At 36.1% G+C, this 27712-nt stretch overlaps 1 protein-coding gene across 3 annotated transcripts; it reads right to left on the reverse strand.

The window, feature by feature from the left end:
* Nucleotides 1–61: 61 nt before the first annotated feature.
* LOC115627068 (protein-tyrosine sulfotransferase) lies at nucleotides 62–27007 on the reverse strand. Of its 3 annotated transcripts, XR_003995643.1 has the most exons (8): nucleotides 26824–27007; nucleotides 22369–22499; nucleotides 17628–17868; nucleotides 17330–17509; nucleotides 17062–17198; nucleotides 15156–15316; nucleotides 2921–3078; nucleotides 62–92 (listed from the first exon to the last, which is right to left on the reverse strand). XR_003995643.1 is itself a non-coding variant. In XM_030522615.1 (7 exons), the coding sequence occupies exons 1-7, from the start codon at nucleotides 26980–26982 to the stop codon at nucleotides 8424–8426; spliced, it is 1515 nt and encodes a 504-aa protein (XP_030378475.1). In that variant the 5' UTR covers nucleotides 26983–27007; the 3' UTR covers nucleotides 3884–8423. The 3 variants fall into 3 exon arrangements, 2 of the variants coding, with proteins under 2 accessions (XP_030378475.1, XP_030378476.1); XM_030522615.1 differs by lacking the exons at nucleotides 62–92; nucleotides 2921–3078 and adding an exon at nucleotides 3884–8891 and having other exon boundaries at nucleotides 15118–15316; XM_030522616.1 differs by lacking the exons at nucleotides 62–92; nucleotides 2921–3078 and adding an exon at nucleotides 8742–8891.
* Nucleotides 27008–27712: the final 705 nt, after the last annotated feature.

Here is a 27712-nt window from a genome sequence, read left to right on the forward strand (position 1 = left end):
GCTTTGCGGCCAATCTGGTAGAAATGCCGGCAATCTATTAAATGAGCTCCGATGAACGTGTCGTATTTATACCTTGGCGATCGTCGCTGATTCTAAACAAAAACACATACATTATCGTCTGTACAATTGTACGAGTATACATACATACTATATGTGCATACATATGGACGGCGAATGAACATACATATTATGAGCTGCCATTTTTTTAAATTTTTTATTTCATAATTTAGTCAAAATAACGACAGCGACGACGTGGCTTATCAGTCGTATTTGCAGCCACAGTTACACGCCAGTCCCGGTCCCAGCCCCAGCCCCAGTTCCAGTTACAAATCAATAGAGTCATGTAAAATCGAACGAATCGCTTGATAAGCACGATGATAGAGTAGCTGGGGAGGGCAGGGCAGGGGAGGGAAGGGGCGGATAATTATATATTTGAGTTCAGTTCAAATGAGTAGACACATGTGCGTGGCAAAATCACTTTAAAGTTACATATGAACTTTTGTTGCTGCTGTTGAGAGCACAACAGTTTTTGCTTATGTTTCAAATGTTTAAACACCTTTGAAAGTTCAGTTGTGTTGTTGATGGCGCCTAGCTCAAGGCTATTTATTCAACACAATGTTTTCGATTGAGAAAATTGAAACTGAGCGACAGCTTCATTTAATTGGAAGACCAAAAGGTGTGGTGTGTCCGGTGATTCACAGTAAATTGTGTTTAGTCTAGTTGAGTTTAAATTACCGGGGGGGTTTTCAATTACACGCATTACTTACCAAGAATATAATATATACTTGTACCAAATATATATGAATCGTATATGTATACATGCTTTTGTACAATGGGAATGGGTTGATGGTATTCTCTTTTTACTCAGAAGCAAAGCAAACTGTTAAAAATGACGTTTAAGTTGAGTTCGAAACAGGCAATATTAGGCAAATTTAATAGCAGCTATATCTATATAATATATACATATACATTTTTGTTCTCTCTAATAATTTTTTTAATATAACCATCGACCCTCAACTTTGCATTTTTATTGATTTCAGTTTTTATTTGTGGAACTTAAAGATAATGTTTTCATTTAAAAATATGACTTTTTTAACTGAATACATTTTAAGTTATATTTCACATACCTCAAAAATATGTATCAATAATTTTTTGCTCCTGAAGTAGATGTATATTTAATACCCTATATAAGTAAGGGTAACAGAGAGAAGAAAGCGTGGTAGGCCCGATGTTATAAACGATCAGCATGTCAAGACGAGTCCATGGAGATAAACCCACTTGCCCGTTCGTGTTTTTGTTTGACTGTTCGACTGTATGAACGCCGATAACTTTTGAACCAAACGTCGTATCTACACTTGTCTTATCTTAATGCAGAGCAAGTTATTTTATAAAGCCTGCTAGGGCTGATCGGTGTAAGAATCACTTCTAGTTTTTTTTGGTTATAAAGACATTATAACGTAATGTTGTATTGATGAGTTATGTATGGTATAAAGCCTATTTTAATGATTTATCTAAATCGATTCATATCATATAATTATGTTAGGGCTAGGAGCGTTTCGGCTATTAAGAAAAATACATCTCTTTTTAATAGTCCCCATAATAATAGAAAGTGAATGTGTCTGCAGTTTTAAAGCTACAATATAAATTAATCAACATTTTTCAAATCTAGAAAGTATTTTAACTTAATTTCTTTTTTTGTTGAGATTATTCTTCAGACGAATGTAAAGTAAAGGGTCGTTAATAATATTTATCAGCACAAGAATGCGATTTGTAAGAATCAAAGCTATTGTCGCTTAACAAAAATGAATATCTCTCTACATTAATCAAATTAAAGGAATTACATATATACAAGTACATATGTATATCAGTTGGCCTTGAAGCTTAGTCTAAGTCTTATGAGAACTACAGTTTGTAGAGCAACAATATATACAAGAATTTAAATAAAATGGGTTTGATAACGATCCGAAAAAAAAGAAATAGGTGTGAGAACCGAATAAAGAACCAAAACAACAGAGTTGAGAGAACCGGCCAGAAGCGGTTTTGGCGCAATAGGCACGTTAAGGTGTCGATAAAGCTAGAAGTGTTCTAATCTGTAACTCTTATCGCTTCCGATATAAGCATGTTTCTGGGTTAAGCAACAGTTTATGCCAGTCATGGTCAATATCAGGTGACAAGCATAGACTGAGAAGCACATCAGTGAAAAATCGAAACGAATCCGCGTTGCTAGCTAGGGGGTCTTCAGAAAGATTCATGGCTATTTATTTTTACCGATAAAGCTTGAATGTCTTATGAGAGTCGAGCACGCGTTCTAAAGCTGCACATAACGATTAAATCTTAGCCAATGGAATTTTTGGTGGCCCAGCTTAAGCAAATTTACTTGCCTAGTAATAATACCTATTGAATGAAAACACACACAAATATATAAATAGACATAATCAGCGAACCTGATAACCTGCTCGAGTGCCCCCATCTATGCAATGTCTGAAAACAAACAGCAGAACCGGTTTCGCTGGTACGCCATAAACGGACAAACCGGTTTCAAGTGGCTCAAGATGTGCCAATTTTGATAGGAGCATAGACTTTGGGGGCATTCAAGCACAAGTAATCTATAGGGCATTATTTATTTTTGCATGCTTTCTCAAGTGTTTTCTAGTATGTCACTCTATTAATTGCCTTGTTTGGATTAATAACAGAAGCGGTTCGAAGCGGTTATGGCGCCAGATAAGGGCCGCTGAACTTTTTACAACTTAAGAGCATTATCAGGGAACTGTGTTGCAGCTGCTTCTATACCGTACTACTAAGTGCATATATATAGTCGCCTTCGATATAGAAGATTTGCATTTTATAATTGCAATTATGTTCAGATCGATTCTTTGTCGATTCCTTTTTTGCAGCTATATCGATTCCCATATACGATTACCTGTACAGATCCTTGGCAATCGATTTTTGGGTTTGTATTGCCATTGCCCTTTGAATTAGGAATTCCCTCCGCCTGTTGTTGTTCATTATAAGCAAACTATGCGATCAAGTATACACATCAAGTATATCACAGTACCGGCGCGATCCGCTTATTAGTATCTGAGTCGGAAAAATATATACAAGTATGTATAAATTTAAGTGTGTATATAGATATGTGTATAATATGGACAATTTTTGTATTCCCTTTAATTTGATGCCATATTGGCAGCAGAATACTAGTTTAATAAATTGTAAATAATTTTATATGTATGTATATATATATATATAAAGTGCCTCTTTTAAATGCAAAATCAAATTTTGCTTATAAAAATGCTTACAAAAACCATTGCATACTTATGTGCGTTTTCTTTATACATAGGAAGACAGCAAAATAAGTTCACCTAATTTTTACAACTTTTTAAACTTCAAAATGTAACACCTTTCATTATTAATAAGATTTGTGTACAGTACAGTACCATATACCTAGAACTCCGAAAAATATATATACTTTCGAAAAGCAAGACTCCAGGCCACTACTTATGTTTTTGATTGTGCGTGCCAAGTGTGGCAACATTTTTATTAATATTTTTAAGCACTTTATCATTCTCCTGTTTTCAATTTCTCCTTTTAATTTTAATCGCGGACAAAGAGCAAACAAAATTACACCAATGATTATTTATTCGACTATTTAATATGATTTTAAAATACCGCCGTTTTGAGTTTTCGCTTTCGCATGAAACTCTATGAATGCTGAAAATAATAAACCTATAAATGAATTCTCCAGAAATGTCCCCCTAAATATGTGGATTCTTGCAATTTCAGAATATCCACTTTTCAGGGTTCGTCTTCTCTAAAACTCGGTGAATGGCGAAAATAAGAAACCTGCAAAGTAGAGTTATCCAAAAGTAGCATAAAATGAAAGTAGTTTACATTTTGCATAGTTTTTTTATTTTAAATTTCTTTTTTTGTATTTCTCCATAGTGTTCTGTTTTTCATATTCTTGTATATCATATACACATTTATCATTTCGCTGCTTTATTTGTAGTGTATTGTACATTTCGCTTAACCTACCGTTCTTGTGTATATTCCACGCTTTGTTTTGGATTTAATTTATACTATATGTATATATGTATATTTTAAAGTGGTTGTGATTAATGTATATATTTGTATATATACTATATAAAGTTAAGTTTTATTCACTTCCATACACATATTCCATTGTTTTTCGTTTCGTTTTCCAAAATGCAGCGTGTGTGCGCAAACAGCTTCTTCTTCTTCTTCTTGTTCATCTTAACACTCGCTAACACATTTAAATGTCTATTCTTGTAATTCAGTTGGTTATAAGTTTTTGCATTTCTTTGAGCTTTGATTGTCTGTCAGCTGCAAGCACGCTGCCCTCCTTACCTAAATTATTCAAAACACCTTTTCTTTGAGTGTATCTCTTTATTATTATTTTTTTTTCTTCTAAATCTTGACTGCACATCAATTCGAATGCACATTAATAGTTATACAAAAAAAAAAGCTCTTACAGGTCTAGGGAAATAGTTTACGTTTCACATTTATTTCTAGCTTACGGATTTACAGACACACGCACATAATGTATATACATATATGTATATATAGACTTTGCTCAACACTTCTTAACATACAATATATACGCATGTATATATAGTAAGTATAATATTTTTGGACTTTTTAAGCTGTCACAAGATTGAGGGAGAGACAGTGAAAGAGAGAGGGGATCAAAGGGAATTTTGAGAAAGCTTGCCAAGTTCATATGTCAAGCGCTTTACAAAATAAAATAAAAAAATAGATGGTGAGGGTGTTGGGGTGAGGGGTTAGATGGTTACCCCATAGGGCGCACAACTTTCTGCTTTGCCGAACGAAGTTTGTATTTTTCTTTCTATTTCCCTTTCTGTTCTCCACTTATGCACTGTGCAAATATTTATTGTCAGCCATTTTGTTTTTTGTCTTCATTTTGTTAAAAAATAACGCGCAACATAAAATTGATTACAATTTTCGGAAGCTACTTAAAATAGAACTAGAAAAGAAATATATAATGGGCTAATAGACGTACACACAGGACGGACTTTGTGTGCAGCTCCTTCAAAATAAACTGATACATACATATACTTGTACTTAGTATTCTTAAAATGTTCGTTTTAAATTAAATTGAGCCTTTTTTGCAACAATTGAACAATTGTCTTTTGGGAATTGTTGTTGTACGTTTTAAGTATTGGGCGCGTTTCCAATTACAAATTTCCTTTCCTCACACATTTACAAACATACACTGTTACTTCTATTATGATTTGCATTTACAATAGACATTTATTAATATATATTTATATGTATATAACTATTTAAATATATATATATTTGTTTTCAAATATTTAGTTATATATAAGGTTTATATATTTGTTATACATTCAGTCAATTTATTGCAACAAAACATTTAAGAAAAATTCTTTAGGCTACACTAAAAAAAAAAACAATATGTAAAACAGCAAATTGTTGGCTAGTTTTACAGTTATTCTTCGCATTTCTCATTACACCTATGTATATAACTTCGTTTTTTTCAATGTTCATCTTAAAAGCTCTTAAAAGTGTATTCATTTATTACATATAACACATTTTGTAAATCAGTTATGCGAATAAAAAACAGTGCTCCAAAAAAAAAAATGAAAAGAAAAACCCATAAAAGTCACTTATCACTACTTCAAGATAATATCTCAAAAAAGGTATCGGGGCTGGAAAGTTAGTGGGTAGGAATATAATGCTAAAAGGAAAAGAACACGAAATTATATCATGTTTAATAGCGCTACCAAGTTATCAATAGCACTAGCGCTGGTATCGACAGTGTTGGCTAAGTAGAGTTGTCACACTTGTTGAGATTAATTTTTGATTTTGCGATAAGAGAAAACTATCGATTGTTCCTTTTAATTATGCTAATTTTTGAGCAGAGTTATCGCGCTTGATTGAGTTATTGATTTGAGATGACCTTATGTTTATCAACCTTCTGTCGTTGCTATGCAAAAACTATCGATTGCAACTTTTGCTATCGATAAGAAATCTTTTTGTGACAAAAGTATGGAATTTGTAGCATTAATACCACATCATCAAAAATTGTAATATTATTGATAGCACTACTGATGTTATCGCAAGTATGCTCTGAGTAGAGCTGAGATGAAAGACGGATTTTATAATTTCACTTTGACCAATCTAGTGTCGGCGATAAAAAAAAAGATCGATTGTTTCTTTTAGTTCGATTAGAAAGAATGTTTTCTTGGCTATGGCAACATAACTATTTGTAGCATCAAAACCAACTAATCAAAGACTGTTAGCACTATCTATAGTTTTATCGATAACTTGCATGAAGTAGTCAGCTATAGCTAAAACTTAACTAGAGTCAAACAAAAATAAAGAAGTTGCACAGTAGAGATATATTTTCAAAACACACAGTTTGCGCGACTATTGATAGCAGAATGGATGGTGGCTACCTATACATAAAGTACATTTATCCTTTAACCTCTTTATTTAGTGCATTCCTTTTCTTTCCACTTAAAGTGCGTAAGTACAAAAAGCTTATATTATTAACGATTTTTTTTTATTTTGTAGGAAAAATTAAAAATAGGTGCATCTGGGATAAAAAAATAAGTTCTTCAATTTAGGTTTCTTTATCGACTCAATTGAAACTGAGATATAGTATTTCAATTACTTAAACGATTATGGCTCTAAGATTAAAAAAAAGATATAATGGGACAATCGATAATGCTATCGGAAATCGCGCAGCACTGTGTTAGTTATGTTGCTTTTAATTTATTTAAAAAACGAATCATTTGTAGAGATTCCAAAATGCCTTTTAAAGGCCATTTATTACACTAAATTAAGAAGCTTTCAGAGCTTTCGTCTAGAGTTCGTTGTCTTTAAACAAAAAAAAAAATTAACAATTAAAAGTTTAACAGAGTTGGGCTTTCCAGTGCATAGGGCGCTCAAATATTAAATAAATGTTTTAAGTAATTACAGAGAAAATATCTGTCCAGAGCTGAGAGGCCTACGAACTAAAAGAGCTCAACTCTTTGCAATAAAAATGTTAAAAGGCAACACGTTTGCTTTCGCATTTAAACAATTCTGGCATTTAAAGTGAGCGCAATAAGTATGCATATTCGTATGCTGCATATGCTTTCAGTTTTTAATTAAATTTCTTCTTTATTGGTGGTCTGTCTTCTGCACACAAACATACACATGTACATACATGCAAGGTGCACTCTAAAGTAAACAGGACTTATATACAAAAAGTACAAAAGACAAATATATTCCACATATTAATAGAAATTTTATTACAATGGAATGGATAGATAGCAGCCGGTTGGTCGCACACTGTGTTTGTGCACCGATAGCACGGAGATGACGAATTAATAATATTAAGTTCAATTTTAGATTCGTTAAAACCTTTCTCGAACAAACTTAAGGTGTTAATTGTTTATCTCGAATGACGGCTTACACTTGAGATTACAATTTGAGAAGCAAATTTGTCCAGAAATCAGCGAAATTTTGCGATGAAATTAATGGAAATAAATATCTTCAAAAAAATGGAATCAAAAAACGGTCTCATTGTTCGACACATGTGATTGATTTTTTTTTTTTTTTTTTTTGATAAATCTGCTCGCCATAGTCTCATACCTTTTTGGAAAATGGCATTTGCTGTTGGAAGGAAACAAGCTAAAAGGACATCAATTGAAAAGGCTTGTACCAGCATGCTAAAGGACCTGCGCGCCAACGGCTTTTTGAAAGTGCAAAATGTTGTACGAAATAAACTAAATTCTGTCTTTTTAAAAGTCCTGTTTACCTTGGAACGCAGCTTATGTATGTCTGCGTATATAATATTGTATACATACATATATAGTGTATATGTTTATATAGAAATGCACTTTCCCTCTTTTTTTGTAGTTGTTGTTTTGTTTCGCTGTAAACTGCTTAAGTGTTAGGTTGTACGATTTTCTCTTTTTTTATTATTATTAGTATTATTATTATTATATATTTTTATTATTAGTTTGTTTTGTTTTTTTTTTTGGTAAATTTGCTCACAACATTCAACAGTTAAAAGCAACACATGCATAGCTATGTGTGTGTATGCGTGTATTTAGCAATTGTTATACATAATACAATTCAGATTAGGTAACTATATCGTAGATGTTGTTGTTGGTTTTTGAATTCGGCATTTGCGCTAGAAATCTATTACTATTACGATTACTTACGTCGGCTGCTGCTGTCGAAGTTGCTGTAATTTTTCATTGTTTGTTTGTTTGTTTGTTTGTCATTTGTGTGTTGCAGTTGCATTTGATTTCCGGTTTCCGGTCACCGGCCACCGCCATTACTATAACCATTGAAGGCGCACTTGATGTGTTTGTCTGTGTGTGTTTGCCTCAATGTTTGCTGCGAGGCAGACGTATGGGTATATGCGGATATCATGTTTCTTCCAACAATGAGCTGGCAGCATTGTTTTTGTTGTTGTAATGCCTGTTGCTAAGCTGCTTTATCGTTATAACATCCTTTGGTTTTTTATATTGTTGCACTGCCGGTGACATTCTTTGTGAGTGTTGTTGCTGAAGTTGTTGTTGCTGCAGCTGCAGCTGTTCCTGCTCATATTGTTGTCGTTGTTGTTGTTGTTGCTGCTGCTGTTGTTGTTGTTGCACTGCTGGTGCTACATTTTTATTGATATTGTACATGTTGTTTATGTTGTTGTCGACATCATTGCCATTATTTTCAATTTCATTATTGTTGTTGATGTTGTTGTTGTTATTATTATTATTGTTGTTGTTGTTGATGCTGTTATGCACATTATGCTCATCTGATTTCAGATCCTTGTCATCCACAGGCAGCAGCTGCAACACTTGTTTGGCCTTACTTTCCCACAGCATGCGGTTCGCTTTTAGCTATAAATTTAATTTAAACAACAAAACCAATAACATGAGTCAGCAAAAGAGACAGAGTCAGAGTGAGAGTGAGAGAAACAAAACATAATTCTATATTCGCACAATATGATAAATAACGTCTACCATGCAATCTGAATAAAACAACAAACTATAATGCCACACATATTTTCGCAATACGTGGCATGCCAAAAACAACAAATAATGATGAGCTTAAGCAAAAAGTACTTAGTGTAGGATGTTATAATTGCGCCAAATCGATGATTGTATACCCTTTAATCGTTACCACACTCAGCAAAATTTTTTAAACTAAATTTGGCCATAGGATTTCTTAAATCTTTAGCCTAAAGTTGAGCACGCACTGCATTCGACTTTGAAATAAGAATTTGTGAACCTACAGATGAACCTGTCCCAGCAAAAAACTCGTCTTATGTTTAAACTCTGGCTCTAGAATAATCCGGTACAGTTGACGATGTCCAGCATATATCAGAGAGCAGGGCCTGAACAGTTTAATTGCAAATATTTCCTTGGCTAATATGTGATTCATCGAGTGTAATACATATTTCGTATCGATTAGTTTTTGACATTCCAAATTTGGAATTATTCCAATATTGATCTGAAGAAAACGAGGCGTCATTAAAATCATTCTCCCGGTAGTATACAAAAACCGATGTGCCCTTAATTATTCTAGAATTTTTTTTAAAATTTTATTTAAGCAGGTTTTTTTTTTTGTTATTTGTTGCTCGTTATCCGCTAAAGATACTGTTTGTGCATAATGACCAGCTGAGTCGCATTATTTACAAGTTGAGGTCATTATTGTTTTTATTATTGTTATTATCTATTGCAGTTGTTGTGCTGTGTTTTGTTTACTTTTCCGCTTCTCTGCTTTGTTGCTGCATTTGTTGTAAAATTAACAATATGAACAAACATTGTACGCATATTTATGCATGTAAGTCCCCCTAAATCCCCCACACATGCCAAAAAGTCAGGCATAGATTTTATGGCCGCCATTTTGCAATAATTTTCAGAAATTTATGCCAACAACATCGAATGCTCTCGTTTGTTATCCGTTTGTAATTCTGTTCGAACTCCCCAATTTCCTAATAGGCCAGCTAATTGGGAAATAAATGAAACAATGGAACTATATCATATCCCGGCCATTTATAGTAATTTCCTTGATAAATATTTAATCTCGTAATTAGCGGAATTCAAGCAAAACAAAATGTGGAAATTTTCTTTTTAAATTCAGAAATGAATGCAGAAAATTTAACAAAATCAGATTGTCATTATTGTGAGGCTTATGGCCAAGTTATGAAGGATATGTACATGACTATTAATATTTGTTTAATTACGAAAGCTTTGCCTTTCAGTTAATGCTTAAATATTAAAAGGCATGACCGAAACCGATTTTGATTCCGACCTATTCGAATTCCACATTGAAAACAGTGCACAATATTTGTCTTATTGATTGCTTGGCTGTTCGCTTATTATTTGTCATTTTCCATGCCTAGTTATGTGGGTTTGGAAACTTTTACTTTATCAAGCGAGCTATTTTATATTATTTGCCATTTGCATTAATGGTGGAAAAAAGTTTATAATTATATTCGATAAAATGGAGAATTTATCAGTGGCTTTAAAATCATTTTCTGTTCGCTCAATTAATTTTCATTTTCAATTTTAATTTTTATTGTTCGATATTAAAATCAAATGGACATAACTTATTATTCATACGAAAAATATACACGAATAAACAGACAGACAGACAGACATCCACACACATCCACACACACACACACCCTCGCATACACACAGAGGGAGAGAGAAAGGAGGAGAGACGGACGCATATCTTGTGAAAGCGTTGCGTTGTGTGCAAAATAAAAATTTATACAAAAAAAGTCAATTAATTAAAATATTTGCTATTAACATAAATTAAGGGATATAATTAAATTGGCGGCCTTTCAATTGATATTAATTGCGCTTGACGGCTTACCAAGCAACCCACGACCACTCGCTGCTGAACAACAGGCAGGCAGCCAGCCAGCCATTCAACCAACCATTCTCAACCCCTTAACCCACTAAAGGCACACCAAAAATAAAGAGCAATCGCGCGCGTGTTCGTGTGTGGGTGTTTGTGGGTGTTTGTCTCTGGCTTTATGCGCTCAGTTGACATGACTTTGGGCTTTATATTTGCTGTTGCTGGCATTTCAATTGTGCGCATACATATCCACCATATTCATGAATACACACACACACACCCACACTCCCACATACATAAATACACATACACATGTATGTATGTATGTATACCAATATAAATTGGCATTTATGGCGCCACACAAAAGGGGACTTACTGCAATTTCAACTGTCAGCTATCTGGACAAACAGAAATTGCAGCTTTTGCCGATGTCGATGCCTTTGCATTTGCCATAACGTGTTTTCCGTGTGACATGAGACCATTGCCCATTGCCTATTGACCACCTGAGTATCGGGTATGAGGATTGAAACTGCAACTGAAACTGCAACTGCGACTGAGACGGCGACTGCACGCATTGAAAATCGACGGACCAATCGATTGGTATTGGCGGAATTGACGGCATGCCCAGCCACATTCATGCCATAAAATCAGAATTCTGCGAAGGTAAAGCGTTCTGCTTCCTTTCCCTTTCCCCTTTCCCCATTGCCCTCCACCTATCTTCCTTCATTCGGCCACCCACCGCCACCTCTTTGACCTCGATTGCCATATTAATCAAGTGGTGCCTTTTAAAGTGCAAACAACCAAATATGAAATACGAGTACATAGAGAAATACTTTTCAGTATTGGCGCAAGAAGGCGATGTCACGCAAACCGAACTTATCGAAATCAATTTGAATTTCACGAATTTAATTTTTTTCAGTGCTGACATGACTTTTGAACTCCGCAACTCAAATAAACTAATAGGCCATTTTGAAATTCGTTTAGCATTTTCGAAATCAAATTGTCTACATTTTAGAGCCTTGTTTCTAAATTCAATTAGACTTGTCGTGAGTTTTACAATTTTCCGCAAATTGAACGAATTCCATTTCATTTCAAATGGTTTATTTTCAAATTTGTTCAACATATTTTTGAGAAATCGATTTAGCTTTGCAATAAAAAAAATTACTGATTCTTTAACATAAGATGCCAGTACAAAAATGTATTTTTATTTTCAAATTCGTTTAACATTTTCGAAATCAAATTCTCTACATTTTAGAGCCTTGTTTCTAAATTCAATTAGACTTGTCATGGTTTTACAATTCTCCGCAAATCAACGAATTCCATTCCATTTGAAATGGTTGGTTTCCAAATTCGTTTGATATTTCTTCTTTAAAATAAGATATCAGTAAAAAATTAAAAAAGAAGCTCTACAATCTGATTAGTGTTTTATTTGGAAATATATCAAATAAAAAAGAGAAGAAACACTCCTTTGCAAGCATGAGAAAAAATATCTTGCAACTCAAGAACAGTGTATTAATTAAAAACAGTTTGCTTTACATCTAAGCTCAAATTTTCGCAATTATATCCATTTCGAAGGCTAGGAAAAGTAATGACACAAGTATATTCATAAAGCGTCTTAAGCGAAAGAAACTATTCATATTTAAATTAATTAACAAACTGATTAGCTTTTGAATTATTGTTTGTAATTTCTTTTGCGCCAAATGGTATTAACAGTTTATTATGAAAATTCATGTAAATACAAGTAGTTGAAGAAATTGAAAACGTTTCTTCTTTTTTTTTTCAATTACAGAAAGTGTTGCATAGAGACGGGCGCCGCTGGTGCTGACAGAAAGAAATTCATTGCATTAGAGTTGGCAGCAGAAGGCATTTAATTTATGATGAGAGCGCGAATAAAATGTTGCCAGTAATGAAGCTGGCAAGTGGGTTGCTGGGGAGTTGGGGAGCCGACATGTCTGTAGCAATCTAACAGAGAAGAGCAGTGCGACTGGAGGTCAACAGCTGAAGCTAATTAATTTGATGGTAATTTGAGGCAGCAGTTGTCGAGGTCATACAGACAGACAGACAGATAGACAGATGGGCATTTGTGTAATGTAGGGGAGTGAAAAACTAGCACACCACATAGTTGTGCGGTTACTTTGCATGTTAATTGCTAATATCTGTGTTTACTTACATATATGTATATACGTATGTATGTATATACACATATCTATCCAATCTATCAATTGGCTGTCCCTAATGGACACCTTTTTTCCCCATATGCACTGCATATTAATAATAATATATATATATATATATATACATTTATATCCATAGACATACATACATATGTACTTATGTATATTCCCTTCCCCAACCTAATTTCCCGATGCAATACATGGCACAACATTTTCATCTCATCCGCTGCAAAACCAATATTTGCCCAACTGTTGTTTGGTTTGGCAAAATACCGCAAAAAACTGAAAATGGAAATGCCGCAAAGCGCTCGCGATTCCGATTCCGATTGAAATTTGAATACGAGTTGTCCCGGGGCCTCAATGCAAACGGGAAATGAACATGCATGCATATTTAACTAGCAATGCATTTTCTTTTTCACCTCCCGATGCTATTTTGTAATTTTCATTTTTCAATTTTTTTTTTTTTTTTTTGCCATGAATTGGTAGAGCATTGCATAGATGTGATATGAACGCTTTGGTGATGAAATAAACATGCTGCCAACCAATTTGAAAACCATTTAAGGCACAACAAATGGCGGTCGCATATAATTGATAAATACAGTCGCATGTACATGCATATGTTGCCATGATAACGTAAGCCAAATAGTATAGTAGTACTGGCAATAAAAACAAACGCAACAACAAGTGACTATAATAAATCGTCACAAATGAACAATCATAACCTAGAACAAATTTAAAAAAAATAGTGGTAATTATAGTCACAACGGTGTTTGGCAGTGCGTAGCAAAATAAATATACAAATAAACTTAAATCTATAATACATACATTTATACATATATACACTAGATAGCACAGATACGTCTGACAGACTCGCGAAACATTCTCAAAGCGTCACATTAAGAGTTAATTAAAGCAAAAGTTTATATTCAAGTTCGCCTTCAAAATTTCTTGTCTTTGCGAAGATTTTCCGGCTGCCTAAAAGTATGCTTTAAATTATTTCTATCGCGAAACTCTTCACTTTTCTCAGTCCCCACCAAACCTACGGACAAAGAGTCCGTTTCTCAAGCTACTATCAAAAACAAATTCAAAATTTCGAAACAATTATGCATCTTGTGGAAGTATTTCATTTTCTCAATTTCTATACAGTGGTAATACTGCTTTGACTTTATTTAATTTTTGCCCAGTGCTAGTCCTTTGATTATAAGAATCAACTAAAAATGCGCAACTAAACTGCAAACTAATTTAAACGAAAACGATTTTTAGAAGTGCGTGCCATATAACTTCTCAAAGTTTTTAGTCATTTTAGAAAACAAACAAATAAAATATTTTCAGCAGAAACTATTTATACGTACATATCTGTCATTGAGATTTAACTAAATATGTTACATATGCAATCACTTCCTTCAACAATTTATTCATTTTCTTAACATCTTTTTAAACAAATCCTGCGCATACGCTCTCCACTCTAAGTGGCCAAAGAAACTTAAATCTAAATGGTAGGAAAAATAATAATAAAATCTCTAAAATTGGAACATTTTTCACAATCTAATAGCTTAGGTATATTATTCAACATAGCTTTGCCAGCGATATGTCTGTTTCTTGTTTTGTGCATTTTGAAGTCTGTTTAAATATAGAACGTATTGTATGATATCAAGTGCGTGATTAAAAAAGGTAAAGGCGCGTGCAAAAATAAACAAACAAACAAACACAAACGTACACATAATCAAATGTGAAAACAAAAAGGGGGAAAGAGGCAGAGTAGAAGCAATTCGAAGGAAATGCTCGTGCGAGCAAGAAGTGCCAATGGTCAAAAAAAGGAAAAGGAAAAGGAAGAGGCAAGCCAGCACACATGGACACACACAAGCAAACAAACACACACACACACCCATACAAAATATGGGATTTGGGGATTCCCTTGTGTGGTTGCTGGCCTGTGCCATGCTTCCTTGACATTTTTACAATATGCACATAGGGGAAGTAAGGGGAAGTAAGCAAAGAACAGAAGTGGAATTAAACATATGCACAGGTGAGTTGCATGCGTAGCTGTGTCTGTGTTCGTGTTCGTTTTATTTGCACATACCTTAGACGTATTGTCCTGCACCCAAGCATCTGGCTTACCATAGTCCGGCGGATTTGCATACGGATCATAACCGAGCACAGACAGCATCGGTGCAATGTCTGCCATGTCTCGCACCACATCGTTGGGCATTTGTCCCACCCATTTCGACAAGGCCTCCAAATTTACAGGCTTGATGACCTGATCCGATGAGCGCTCCACTCTGTATTCAGACAAATACACAAACAGATATATTCATATTAGTATCACAGCGATTAGCAATGCAAAGCTTCATTCAAGTTGCATTTTTCTTTTTTATTAGAGCTATGCGCGGTCTATTCCGGACTAATTGGTTCTTAACTACATTGTTTGGCATTTTCGTATAATTGTTGGTTTCCTTTTTCATTTAAGATAGTTTTCAAGTATAACAAAACAAAATATTATTCTTAAGCATAGACAGGGAAATCGGGAAGTGGAATCCAAAAGTATGCTATTGCCTATTTAATTTGTGTACGCCAGGCAAGCCAGTAGCTTTTTATGCTGCTTGAATTGTTTGTTAGATTTTCTGCATTTATTGAATTTTAAATCAATTATTTTTAAGGCTGCAATCGATAGAGAAACTTAAAAGCATGCTGTTGTTCATTTTACTTTCAAATTTCTACCATTTTGCCTATTTGCCCATTTGGAGAGAGAAATGAAATGTTTGCCGCAAATATTCAACAATTGCTTTGCAAATATTAAATGTGCCTGATTTTATTAAATTTTTACAACTTATTTTAGAGCCTGGCAAAGGCTAATAAAACCGTAAAAAGAAGTCTAAAAGTGTGCTGTTACTTATTTCAACTGTTTTACTTGTATGTTCAATTGAAAAAAAAAATGTACAAATTTGTCTCTCAAGTATTTTTTTGTTAACTCTACCAATGATTTTATTTCTATACTTTATGCATCTGAATTTTGTTCAGTTGTTGTTTTTTTTATTGTATTATTATTTTTGGCAGAGGCGGAGGCAGAAAGCCAACAAATGTTAAACCTAAAGGTGTGCGGTTTCTAATTTTGATTACATTTGATTTGCACAAGTTTGTATTTAGTGTAGATGCTCGCATTTTTGAGTTGCTTTTCCATTTGATTAGCCAATTTTTTTTATCCAGGGGTGAAGCGTTTAAGTAAAAGACTACACTTTTCATTTGAATTGTGTTCTAATTGCACTTAACGAAGCATTTTTCAAACATTTTGGAGAAACTAAAATGCTTTTTTTTAAATTAAAAGCACATTTGATTTTGAAGGTGCAGAAAACTAAAATGAAGCTTAAGAACTTTATTTATTTGATATTTGTTTTGGGTGCATTAACTTTTTTATTTCTTATAATTGTTTTGGCAACAATATTCTGAAATCCAATTAAAGAAAATATTTTCATTTAAGCTCAATTTTATAATAAGCTTTAAATATTTAAATTTTATTGCCTTTCCTAACTTTCTCTGTCTCCATTACTACTTGTATTTGCCTTCGAAAACTTCCAAAACATTTTGTTATCGTATAACTCGCTTAAGGTAAAGCCAATTATCTCTAAAGTTTTTTAGTATTCTCTACTGTATTTGCAAGTCCCAAGGTTTGTCGGCATTTTTAAACTACATTAAACACTAGACTAGAAGAGGAACGTTAGCAAGCGGTGGTCTTACGAATACGATGAGCTGATATATGTTATTATATGGCAAATATTTTATATTTTGCTGAGATGCTTAAAAACTGCATGTTAGTTTTTAAGTGAAGTTAAGTAAGGTTAAGTTAAGTTTACTTTGCAGTCTGAACTTTTCTTTAATTTCTAGTTATATTTTAAGTGTGCTCTTCATTCTAGGGTCGGAACACAGCAACAAATTTGGAGAAGCATTTCTTAAGTTAATAACTTTAGTGAAGCATTTCTTAAGTTTATATTTGATGGGAAGGTACACAACTCTGGTGGATTATGCTTACTTGGATAGCGGCACACCGTTGGGCTTATTGATGAACTCCTCGTGATGCAGGACTGCATCGTTCCATGGCACATCCAAGAATTTTAATATTTTACGCATCCATTCCTCCGGATGCAATACAAGCTGTTCGTAATAAACCTGAAATAGAAGAGTTGACGAAACGAGGTGACTTGTGAATTGAGGTGTGGCGGGGTGTTCTGATTTGCTTTGGTTTGGTGACTTCGGAGTGCCTCGAGTGTTTCACTATTTGGGTGTGCAACAGTACTTACCATCATGCAGCGCTCTTTGCCAATGTCCCGGCACTGTTCGTGCATCACCTCGATGGCATGATTCCATTTCTGCATACACTGCCGGTAGCTGGTCAAATCGAAACCGGTGATTGTCACCTTGCGCGAGATAATCGAATGAACTGTGGCTCGTCCATCCCGTACCATGAATAGAAATTTTGCCTGTTGGCGAGCGAGGAGCCAGAGATGTGTTTGGGGAGAGAGAAGAGCGACGGAGTTAGGTGTTAGTCATCATCAGAGTGGTGGGGGAGAAAGTAATGGAATGTCTGTGTTCGCTTACGTTCGGAAACAGTTCGATTACATAGGAGCCCATTTTCAGCGTCAATGGGTCCTTGTTACATAAACGTGGCGCCGGTTCGCCATGTTTTGCTATGATTTCCAGGCAAAACTGTGCAATGGCACTATTCATGACCTCTTTGGTGATGCCAGCCTCCTGCAGGCGCAGCGATTCCTTTTCGGACTTTAGCCAATGTGAGCGCAACTGCAGAATTCGCGGTATGACGCGCGTCTCCTGCCCGCAACTGTGTCCATGCATTGTGTGTGTGTGTGTGTGTGTGTGTGTATGTGTGTTGGGGGGAAAGAGAGAATATGAAAGCAGACAATGTTTAAAAGAACTCCGTTGTTTGATATAGCATTGCTGAAATGGGCAGAACTCGAACCTCCCGCTCTCGATATAAATGCCTGCCTTTGCCACATGTGCATACAATGGCTTGATGAGGAAAAACAGAGACACGCCGACATAGATAGAGACGGAGACAGAGAAAGGGACTGGGGAATAGCGGCAAGGGGATAGTGGCAGAACAGGAAGCCATGCCATAACTTTGTCGCGATGTGCGCCAAAGGCGGAAACAAAAACAAAAGCAAAAAAAAAGAAGCAACAGCATATATATCTATTTAGTAACTCTAGTTGGCTTGGTCCTTAACTTCATCTTAGCTGTACATACTCGTAATGGTTCGTGGCCTCCCCCAACAACTATGCGGGAAATTAAATTATAGCTTTGGCTCTTTGGCTACATTTAAGCATCCCATGTAAGTGGGTCAGTCAGGACGAGGATATGAACGCAAACGAAGCAACGAACTAACGAAGCCAGCTGCATAGTCCAGCATTGATTCTTGTTTCGATTTATGGATAAAGCAAATTACAATGGAAATGTAATAAGAATGCTTGTATGTATGTACGAGTATATAGTTATACAGAAAATTCCTTTAATACTGCTGGATATTTTGCTCTTCGTTTAAATAAAACGTTGAGTGGTTTCATTGGAAAACGACAAGTTGGACCAGGCTTGACTCTAGCATTATCTATACCAATCAAATAATAGGGCAGATATATGATATAGTATGCCGATTTCTTTTGAAATTTCATAATATAATGAGCCAGAATAAATAGCTAACAGGCTTGCTTCAGATATATTTATAAACAAATTCATTATCCTACTAAGAGCGATTTGTCCACCTCTCTTTTGTATAACAGCTAAATAAAATAAAGAAGCTATACACATTTTGTAATAAACTTGCTTTGCATATGGATGAGACAAGTGTACATATCAAGTTTGTTGCACCTAGCTGTTGTGGCTCCAAAGAAATCGGTGTTCATACAGTCGAACAGATGAAAGGACGGACGGACCGATATAGAGTCGTTTCATCATGCTTATTTTACTCGTATATCAATAGAGTTGTTACATACATTTGCCTGCAGACTTTCTTGCATGTACTTTGACTCTTTCCAATTTAATTTTTGTACTAAAATCAAAGCCAAATAGAGACAAAAGTAGAGGCATCTCTGAAATTCTAATACAAGCCATTTCATTAATTTAATACTCGTTGATGCCGCTATCTAGTTACATCACCCGAAAAGTAGCTTCACAATTTCTGTGTGGCATTTAGTTGGGCAGCAGAATTGTAACGTCTTAGATGAAGCTGCGAACTCAAGGCATTATTACAACGACGACCCAATTTGAATGGCAAAATTTTGAACAAAAGCTGGATAAAGGCTAGAGCAAAGCAAACACTGTTACACAGCGGGAAATGCAAATTGCGGCGACACTCGGGTCAAAAGCCAGCAGGTTCTCTCTCTGTGTATGAATGTATGAAGTAGTCGTATCATAAAGTCATTTGCTGCGCTTTGCAAATATCATGACAGTCATAATCTAGCATTTTGTGTAACTTTAAAATGTAAACTTTATAACTGCAACATGTCACATGGCTGTGCTGCCTGACACGCCTGTCTGTCTGCCAGTCTGTCTATCTCTCTGTCTGACATCTGTCAAACACAATGCAAGGTGACAGGTTACCCGGGAGCAGCCACTACCACTACCTATGCGCACCTAAAAGCCGACATGCACCTATATGCACATCACTTATGTATGTAAGTATGTATATCTTTTTTATGTCATATGCAAAAGCCAGCCCATAGAACTGGCTTCCATCAGATGTACTCAGATGTACTACCTACATACATATACGAGTATATATGTATGTATATACATATATCTGGCAGACTCTTCTACAACCATTCAGCTCGCCCGCATCCTTCACACTACACTACAGTTTATGGCAACGGAAGTAAGTTTTTAAATAGCGGAAATTGCGCTGTACCAGACAACAGCATGCATACATACATACATACACATATATATTTAATAAAAAAGAAAGAAGGCAAGTTCGTTCGCACACGCCTACAAAAAGGCAAATTGTTAATAAAATAAGCGCCAGCGAAACACAGAAAGCACAAAAACAAAAAATGGGTACTGAAATGGGGGGAAAAAAAGAAGCATGAAGGCAGCCATGGAAATGTTTGATGAAAATCTACACAGAGCGGAGGCCAAACACGATCTTTGTGCAGCGCAAAAATTCGTGGCTAATTACTCATGCGTAACGAAAACTTAATAATCTAATTCGTGTTGTGACAGGCAATGGCCAGCGGGGAGTGTCAAAGGGACGAAGGACACGGGCACGAGCACAGGCACAAGCACAGTCACAGGCCTCCCATGATGGCTATGAGTTGGCAGCCAGATAGACACGTAAATTATAATGTAATGCCTACACGTTATACACTCATACATACAAGTATATATATGTATATAGTATGTATCGCCCAATGGCAAGTAAACGAAAAATCGCGTCAAAATTACGAGATGATGGCACACAATGTTTGAAAATGTGAGCTCGGGCGACAGGCATTTGTAAAATTACGGAACATTTACGTTGATTCTCAATTATTTAACACTCTACTACGAACTTTTCGAAAATCGCATTATACTCGTTCTGCTTTATCAGATTTTGTTGTGCGCTATTTTAGATTTAGCTCAGACTTGGCAAGTTCTCCAGCAGATCTATTCAATGAGCCACAGAGTGCTGTTTAGCAAGTGTGTTTAAGAGATGTTCAGCTTTTTTCTTAATCTGTAAATGAAAGGACTTTTAGAAGAGGGAGGATTATTATAACATCTATAGCAACTTCATATAATCCATTGCAAATCAGGCCAAATATAGAGCCATGGTGATAGAACTGTGTCGAAGGTCAACAAATATTACCGACTCTAGTGCAAAGCATGTAACAACCAGAAGGAAGCATCTTGACTCAAGATTCTTGAGCCCATAAGTTATACTCTGAAGCAACATGATGAGACAAATCGATCTAGAAATGTCCGTTCGTCCGCCTGAATAATACACGAGGTTATTTGATTTTTTCCCCTTCCGTCGACGTATTTAGGAATGGCTCAAATCTAAGAGGAAGAGTCAGAGAAGAAATCTACTCTACAGACCTGACTCCCGTAACCCAGGTCGAAGTTACCGCGACATCTATCGAAACTATCGACAGCTATATACATAGTATATACTCCGGCTAAGCGTCGTTGAACGCAGTTGATTCCCATTTAGATAACTGCCGTAGATTTCTTAACGAGATAATCCAGCAAATCAGCGTCTCTGGTAAAGTACTAATCTGTGTGTTCAAGAAAGGCTGGACAACAACGAAGCTTCTCAAACGAAAAAGGATTAAAGGATCGTGCCGCCAGACTTATCATCGCATTCAATGATTCAAAATATTAGAAGCTATAGAGGGCGTAGATAGGCTTCTCTGTCATTACCCAGCACTGAGAAGCAGGAGGTTCTTTGCTACCAAAAATCGAGGTTGTCAAAATAACATAATTAATTGGCAATACTGCCCGGTATGAAAGCATACCTATAAAAACCAAAACACCTATATAACCTATAACTTAGCTCAACTGTTTCCGTTATAGCACTATCTGAACTAAACTTTGTACATATGGCATTTATTTGTAAGTCCCTATCTCTATTTAAAATGTGATCGGTCTATTGTAAGAAATGACCCTGGGAAGGAATTTCATTTAGGGTCCAGGGTATTTCATTGTCGGGCTTGTTCGTCTCCAACATTCTCTATTGTTATTGAACATGTCTCAAATTTTGTAAGGCTGCTGATTTTAATTGTCAGCCTCCCTGGCGATGCTCATTTTAGTTTGTGCGTTTTTTAATTAGCCCGGCTATTGTGAAAATAATAATACTCGTAATAAAAATCTAAAAATAAAGACAATTTCTTTGTCGTAGGACACAATAACTTAGCGGGCGAGTGGGGGAGAAGTCCACCTGAAATTGAAAACACAAAAAACACAAATCATACCAAAAATCCTTGGCCCCAAACTTTGGTAAACATTAAGCCCCTGCCCAGCGCTTATTTGTGGGACACTGGGAATGGGGTGGACAGTGGGGCAGAGGCAGGGGCAGGGGCAGGGCCAGGGGGTCTGTCATCTACAAAATGAATGGGACACAGACAAATGATGGGTCGCACGCACGTAGACAGAGCGTAGGTGCCCCGACTGGTGGGTAAAGACTAAACAAAATACATACATACATAATAATAATAAATATGCACATAAAAAAAGAAGAACAACAAAAAATGGTGGCTGAGCCCACAGCAACAAGAAGGACATTGGCAAACAACAGGAGGAGCAGCAATGGTAAGTGGTAAATTGGGTAATGGGTAATGGGGAAAGCCAACTTACCGCACATCGGGATGCGCATCCAACATGGCGCGCATCAATGTCGTTCCAGATCTTGGTACACCGCCTATGAATATTAATGGCATCTCTCGGTTGTATGAATAAACGTGTTGATTGTCATCTGTGAGGTATTTCTAAAGAGAGAGAGAACACAAGAGAGACAATGATAAGCAGAGAGAGAGAGAGAGAGTGCGGGTGTGCTTAGCAACTATATGAGAGAGGGAGAGGGAGGGCTGGTCTGGCCTGGTCTGGTCTGGGCTCGCTAGAACCAAATGGTGGGGTGTGAAAAAAAAAAAAAAAATGAAATTAGAGAAAAGTTGCAGGCAGCTGCTGATGACGACAATGGCGATGATGATGATGATGATGACGAGCACGATGATGATGGCGCTGACGTGTTGGCAGCTGAATTTCAATTTCAGTGGGTGTTTGCATGACACACCTACACACACATACCTACACATGCATGGACAGGTGTGCTGTGTAGGCGCATTGAAATTTACTGAAGGACACTTCTTCCCGCCCAGACCGCTCAACTTTTGACGCACAAGTAGCATTAATGTCAATTTAAAGGATTTGCCATCAGCCTCTGCCCTTCCCCTGCCTCACCAACCCCCTCTCTCCCCTCTCTAGTCGCGCGTCCCGTCCACACGTTATGCAAAATGAAAAGTGTGTAGCTGGCTGACTGGCTCAGAGCCCGAGGCCTGAGCCCATAATGTGAAGGCGCCTAAAACTGTGCTTATTGTGGCGGCGTTTGCCGCAAGGATTATGCGTAGCAACAACAAACGCATTTGCATTAGCGCCAAAGCTGCGCCAATTCTCTCAGCTCCTATATTCCCATCTCTCATCGCTTCTATCTATCCGTGTTCTTATATAAATACATACATATACATATATAGATGTATGTATGTATGTATGTATGTTTGGGCGTAATCTGCTTGAAAAATGACAACGCCAGCAAGGATTGGCTGTCTGGCTGTCCTGCTCCTCGCCTGGCATCATATGGCCGTTGATAATGCAGGCGCAAGACGTTTGTTTTCAAAAGCGCACGCCTCGTCTCCAGGCTTAAGGCAAAAGCGTCGAGTGCCGCAAAAAAAAAGAAACAATGTTTAAAGAAGGAAATTGAATCAGGTTTTCCAGCTAAATTTTAAATCACAAAAGTATTTCAATTGGAAATAAGAAAAACAGAAGCTTACCCATTATTGGGTTTAGTGCCAACTGCTACTCTAGTCTGAATACGTTCTGAGCTCTCAGCGTTCATACAGACAAACAAAGCTACCAATATACTATAATAGTTATACTATATTTCCCACATACTTTGCGTTTATACAGACGGACAACTTATCTCCAGAAAAGAAAACTTGAAGAGATAATTTGAGTCGGGGCTTCCAGCTACGTCTTAAATCGCAAAAGTAACTGCATTAAGATTAAGAAAAACATAAGCCTTTCCACTATAGGACTAATTAACAATTGCTAATCTAGTTATAATACTTTTTGAGCTCTTAGCGTTCATACAGACAAACAAGCTTATCACAAAAAAAAAAAAAACTAAGTTTAACGAGGGAATTAGAAGCAGCGTTTTCAGCTTAATTTAAAATCACAAAAGTATTTCAATTGATGTGGCATTCACTGTTAAATCTCCGTTTTTGTCCTCAGCAATTTTTCTGCAGCAATTAGAATCAAAGTCTTTTGCAAAGTTGTAAAACAAACTGCTGCAAACTACAACTACAACTTTACAACTACAGCCGAATCGTAGGAATGGGAAGAGATTAATAACATACGGATAGTGTCAGCTAATAAAAGACTATCCTTGTTGGAATGATGTGATGACAGCGCAGTTCTTCCTAGTGGGTTCAACTAAGCTTGTGTTAAGGCCAGCACATTCTGGTTGCCTGACCGGCCTTTTACCATTAACTATAATTGTCTATACTTGTATATATATATGTGTGTGTGAGTATGTGTGCGTGTGAAAGCTGACCTGACCTGACCTGTCCCGACCAGAACAGCACGGTCCCGTTGAAATGACTTTGCATAACGAGCAGCCGGTCGCGTGTGTGCACCAAACATGAAATTACATAGTTATCCTTTTTTGTTTTTTGTTGTTTTTTTTGTTTTTTTTTGTTTCTTGTTGCCCCCTGCTTTTTGTTGCCAGTGTTTCGTTTTATGGTCTTTAGCTTTTAAGCTTGAAACCCCCCCATTTTGGCGCTACTACAGTGTTATGTAATTTATCATTGCAATCATGGTATGCACCAGCACGTATGTACATACGACCAGTATATATGTACGAGTAAGTCTGTCTCTCCCTTCGCTTCTATCAGAAGCAGAGTCAGTCAGTCATCTAAGACCGACGTTGTCGCATAGTGCTTGGACATAAACTCATGCGCTCGAGTGTAAATAAACTCGAGTTGCGTGCTTACCCCATTGCTTTCCTGTTTATTCATATACTATACATATATAGTACAGTAAACTCTAGTTAGCGTAGCATATGGTAGATGTTTTGTTGCTTTCTAATGTCGAATTCTGGGAATTCAAAAACGTCCTATTTCGACTGCTTTTGTACTTATTTCTCGCTATTTGTAGACAAAATGCAAAAAATGCGCGTAAAAGGCAGCAGAAGGTGTGTTCAACATAATAAGACGAGTCGACATAGGCATGTCCTTCTGTATGAGCATCGAGAACTTTTCAACTGTAGCTATGAACTGCAAACTTCGTATGTGGATTTGTCTCATCCATGTGTACAGAAAATTTATTACAAACGTCAAGCGTCATTATTTTATATAGGCTTTAAAGGATCGATCAGTAACAGAATCATATTATTTGAAAATTTCATTAAAAATGCTGTTATGCTTTTAAAGTTTCTTTTCTGCCTAATGTCTGCACTGAAAAAAATGACATTAAGATGCATTTGGGCCTAGCTTTAGCTTATTAAGCATATGTTTTTAGTTTCTAATTAAACAATAACAATATCATAAGAAAATTTGTTTTGTGTTCTATGAGGAATATATCTGTTAGAGAAGTCAGTGCTCCATTTAATTAATATATTTCAAGAATTTCGCACTTGTTTCAATAAGAATCGAACTTAACATTTCAGATTTTTAAGATCGACAATATTTTTTGGTTTATGTTTCGTGGAATTCATTTTCCATTCGTCTATTGTTTTTGCTTAACAATTGTAATTATCTTTTTCCAAACATTTGTTGAGGTTTTTGAAAGACACTTTAAGGAAATTTGTAAATAATTTGTTGGACGATGACTTTTAAAAGTACTTTTACGGTTGGGGCACAATTTTGAAAAATTTGTTTAAATAATGTGAATAAAAGTGTACTTGTCGACATATTCAGTGATATATGAATATATTAGGCATTAGTTTGAAAAGTGAAATTTACTGACGATGAGATTAAGGAAGATGGTTTTCGATAAGGATGTTTGACTTAAATATGACAACAAAATTTAACAGGAATATTTCAACGTATTCTACAGTTTGCAGAAGACATTAATTGTGTTTTCGAAACAACTCAATGAATGATGTGGCCGTCAGTGCATTTAAAATGTCTATCGGGTAGTGGGAATATATATTATGAAATTTTTCTAACGGTCGGAATTTAATTAAAATAAATGTTGCAGTTCTAAATATTAAAAATAAATGAAACAGCATACTTGGTTCCACAGTATCTAAAAGACATTGCCTAGTTACAAAAAGGAAAAGAGTAGAACGTTAAATTCTTCCAAGTCCAAGTCCATTTTGAATACCCTGTACCCTTCATTTCGTCACTACAGTTTTAAACTAAAATAAAGTTTGTTGTGCCAATCATTCCTATCTTTAATAAAGTTGGTTCTGTCTCTATACACTACATATTTTTTGTAGTCTCTGGATTGGATTAGGAACGCAATCTGATTAGTTTGGTTGTGTGGAAATAGGCAATAATACTGATTGAAATTAAAAGCGAAATATAACCTTTATAAGCTATGTTCGGACATCTTTGTCTCTAAATTAGTATACAAGTAGATTCAGTATATAATTTATCAAATGCAATATTTCTTTTATCAAGCGACTCAAATATTATGCCTAAATCTTGTGAAGCCTAACTTCTTAAATTGGCTCTATTGATTACAGTATTATGGTATAAATCGAGCTTGAGTTAAAAGCGATTTGTACGGTATTTGGATTGGAAGGGGGAAATAAAGAACACATCGGATTAAAAACAAGTAGCATAAAGCAAAAATAAATGAGACTTAATGGCAGATAATTTGATGCTAAACTTCACGTTTTCCTTTCAACTAGACAATGCCAGATTTGAAATGTGGATTTTCTTCTCGGATTATTGGGATTTGACTGTACATGTGTATGTGTGTGTGTTTCTGTGTGTGTGTAGAGGGGATATGCTTGCATACTTGGGGAAGGAATGGGAACGACATAACAACAATAACAACGATTACGTATACGATTACTGCAATACGTACCTCAACTCGTACCATCTGGGATGGCAAATCATTTGCCGCATCAACCTTAAATAGACATGTCGGCCGCAGTTCAGTGAATTTGAATAGGAACATGGTGACAACGATGATGCCGAAGAGCACCCAAAGGGTGACTTTTTTATTGCGATAGGGCAGACGCATATTGAATGGGCTATATATATGTATATATATTCGTATGTATGTGTGTATGTTTGTACACACACGTGTGTGCGTGTGTCTCGAGTGTTGTAGCTAACTGCTTTTTGATTTGCAATATGTTCGATGACAAGGCGGAGTTTCTTCTTTCTGCCTCTCCCGTGCCTCTCACTCGATTTCTTTTTATTTTTAGCTTTATTTATCTGTTTGTGTTTGCCTATTTATATTGGTTTATTGATTGCACGGTAGATTTTGGGTATCCTTTCCGACCCTTTTGCCAGTTGGCCCGCCTAGGTATATTCCGATTTTTAATGTACTTTAGCCAGTAGTCTTGTTGTTGCTACTTGTTGTTGTCGCTTGCTTGGCTGTATTTTGTTTACAGGTAGGTAGGTCGGTAGGTAGGTGGCTCTGAATTTGGTAGTTAACTGCTTTTTGATTTGTATGGGTCTCTTCTTTCTGGTATGACACACTGATGATTGCGCAGCACAGGAGGCGGTTATTTAGGACCAACACCTTTCTGAGTGCCGTCCGACCGTCCGTCCGTCTGTCTGTCTAGTGAGTGGTTTTGGTTTTGCTTTTGCCTTGCCCTGCTTCGTTTGCCAAAAGCTTAAATATGTAAATTAGTTTCTTGCGTTTGACTCACTTATGGCTGCCACTGCCAGTGCGACAGCCACTCTCCACTGCAAGTGCGAGCGTGGGTTTGATCCTTCAGCAGTTCCTTCCTATTCCCGGATGC

This window comes from Scaptodrosophila lebanonensis, unplaced genomic scaffold (assembly GCF_003285725.1).
Source record: "Scaptodrosophila lebanonensis strain 11010-0011.00,11010-0021.00 unplaced genomic scaffold, SlebRS2 tig00000092-arrow-pilon, whole genome shotgun sequence".
In the NCBI taxonomy this organism is placed as follows: domain Eukaryota; kingdom Metazoa; phylum Arthropoda; class Insecta; order Diptera; family Drosophilidae; genus Scaptodrosophila; species Scaptodrosophila lebanonensis.

Excerpts from the sequence above, each read along its gene's own strand:
- LOC115627068 (XM_030522615.1), bottom strand. The coding sequence starts at position 26,982 with ATGCGTCTGCCCTATCGCAATAAAAAAGTCACCCTTTGGGTGCTCTTC. Across the intron at positions 17,199-17,329 it reads GCAAAGAGCGCTGCATGATG|GTTTATTACGAACAGCTTGT; the intron begins GTAAGTACTGTT and ends CTTCTATTTCAG. Across the intron at positions 15,317-17,061 it reads AACGGTGTGCCGCTATCCAA|AGTGGAGCGCTCATCGGATC; the intron begins GTAAGCATAATC and ends GTCTGAATACAG.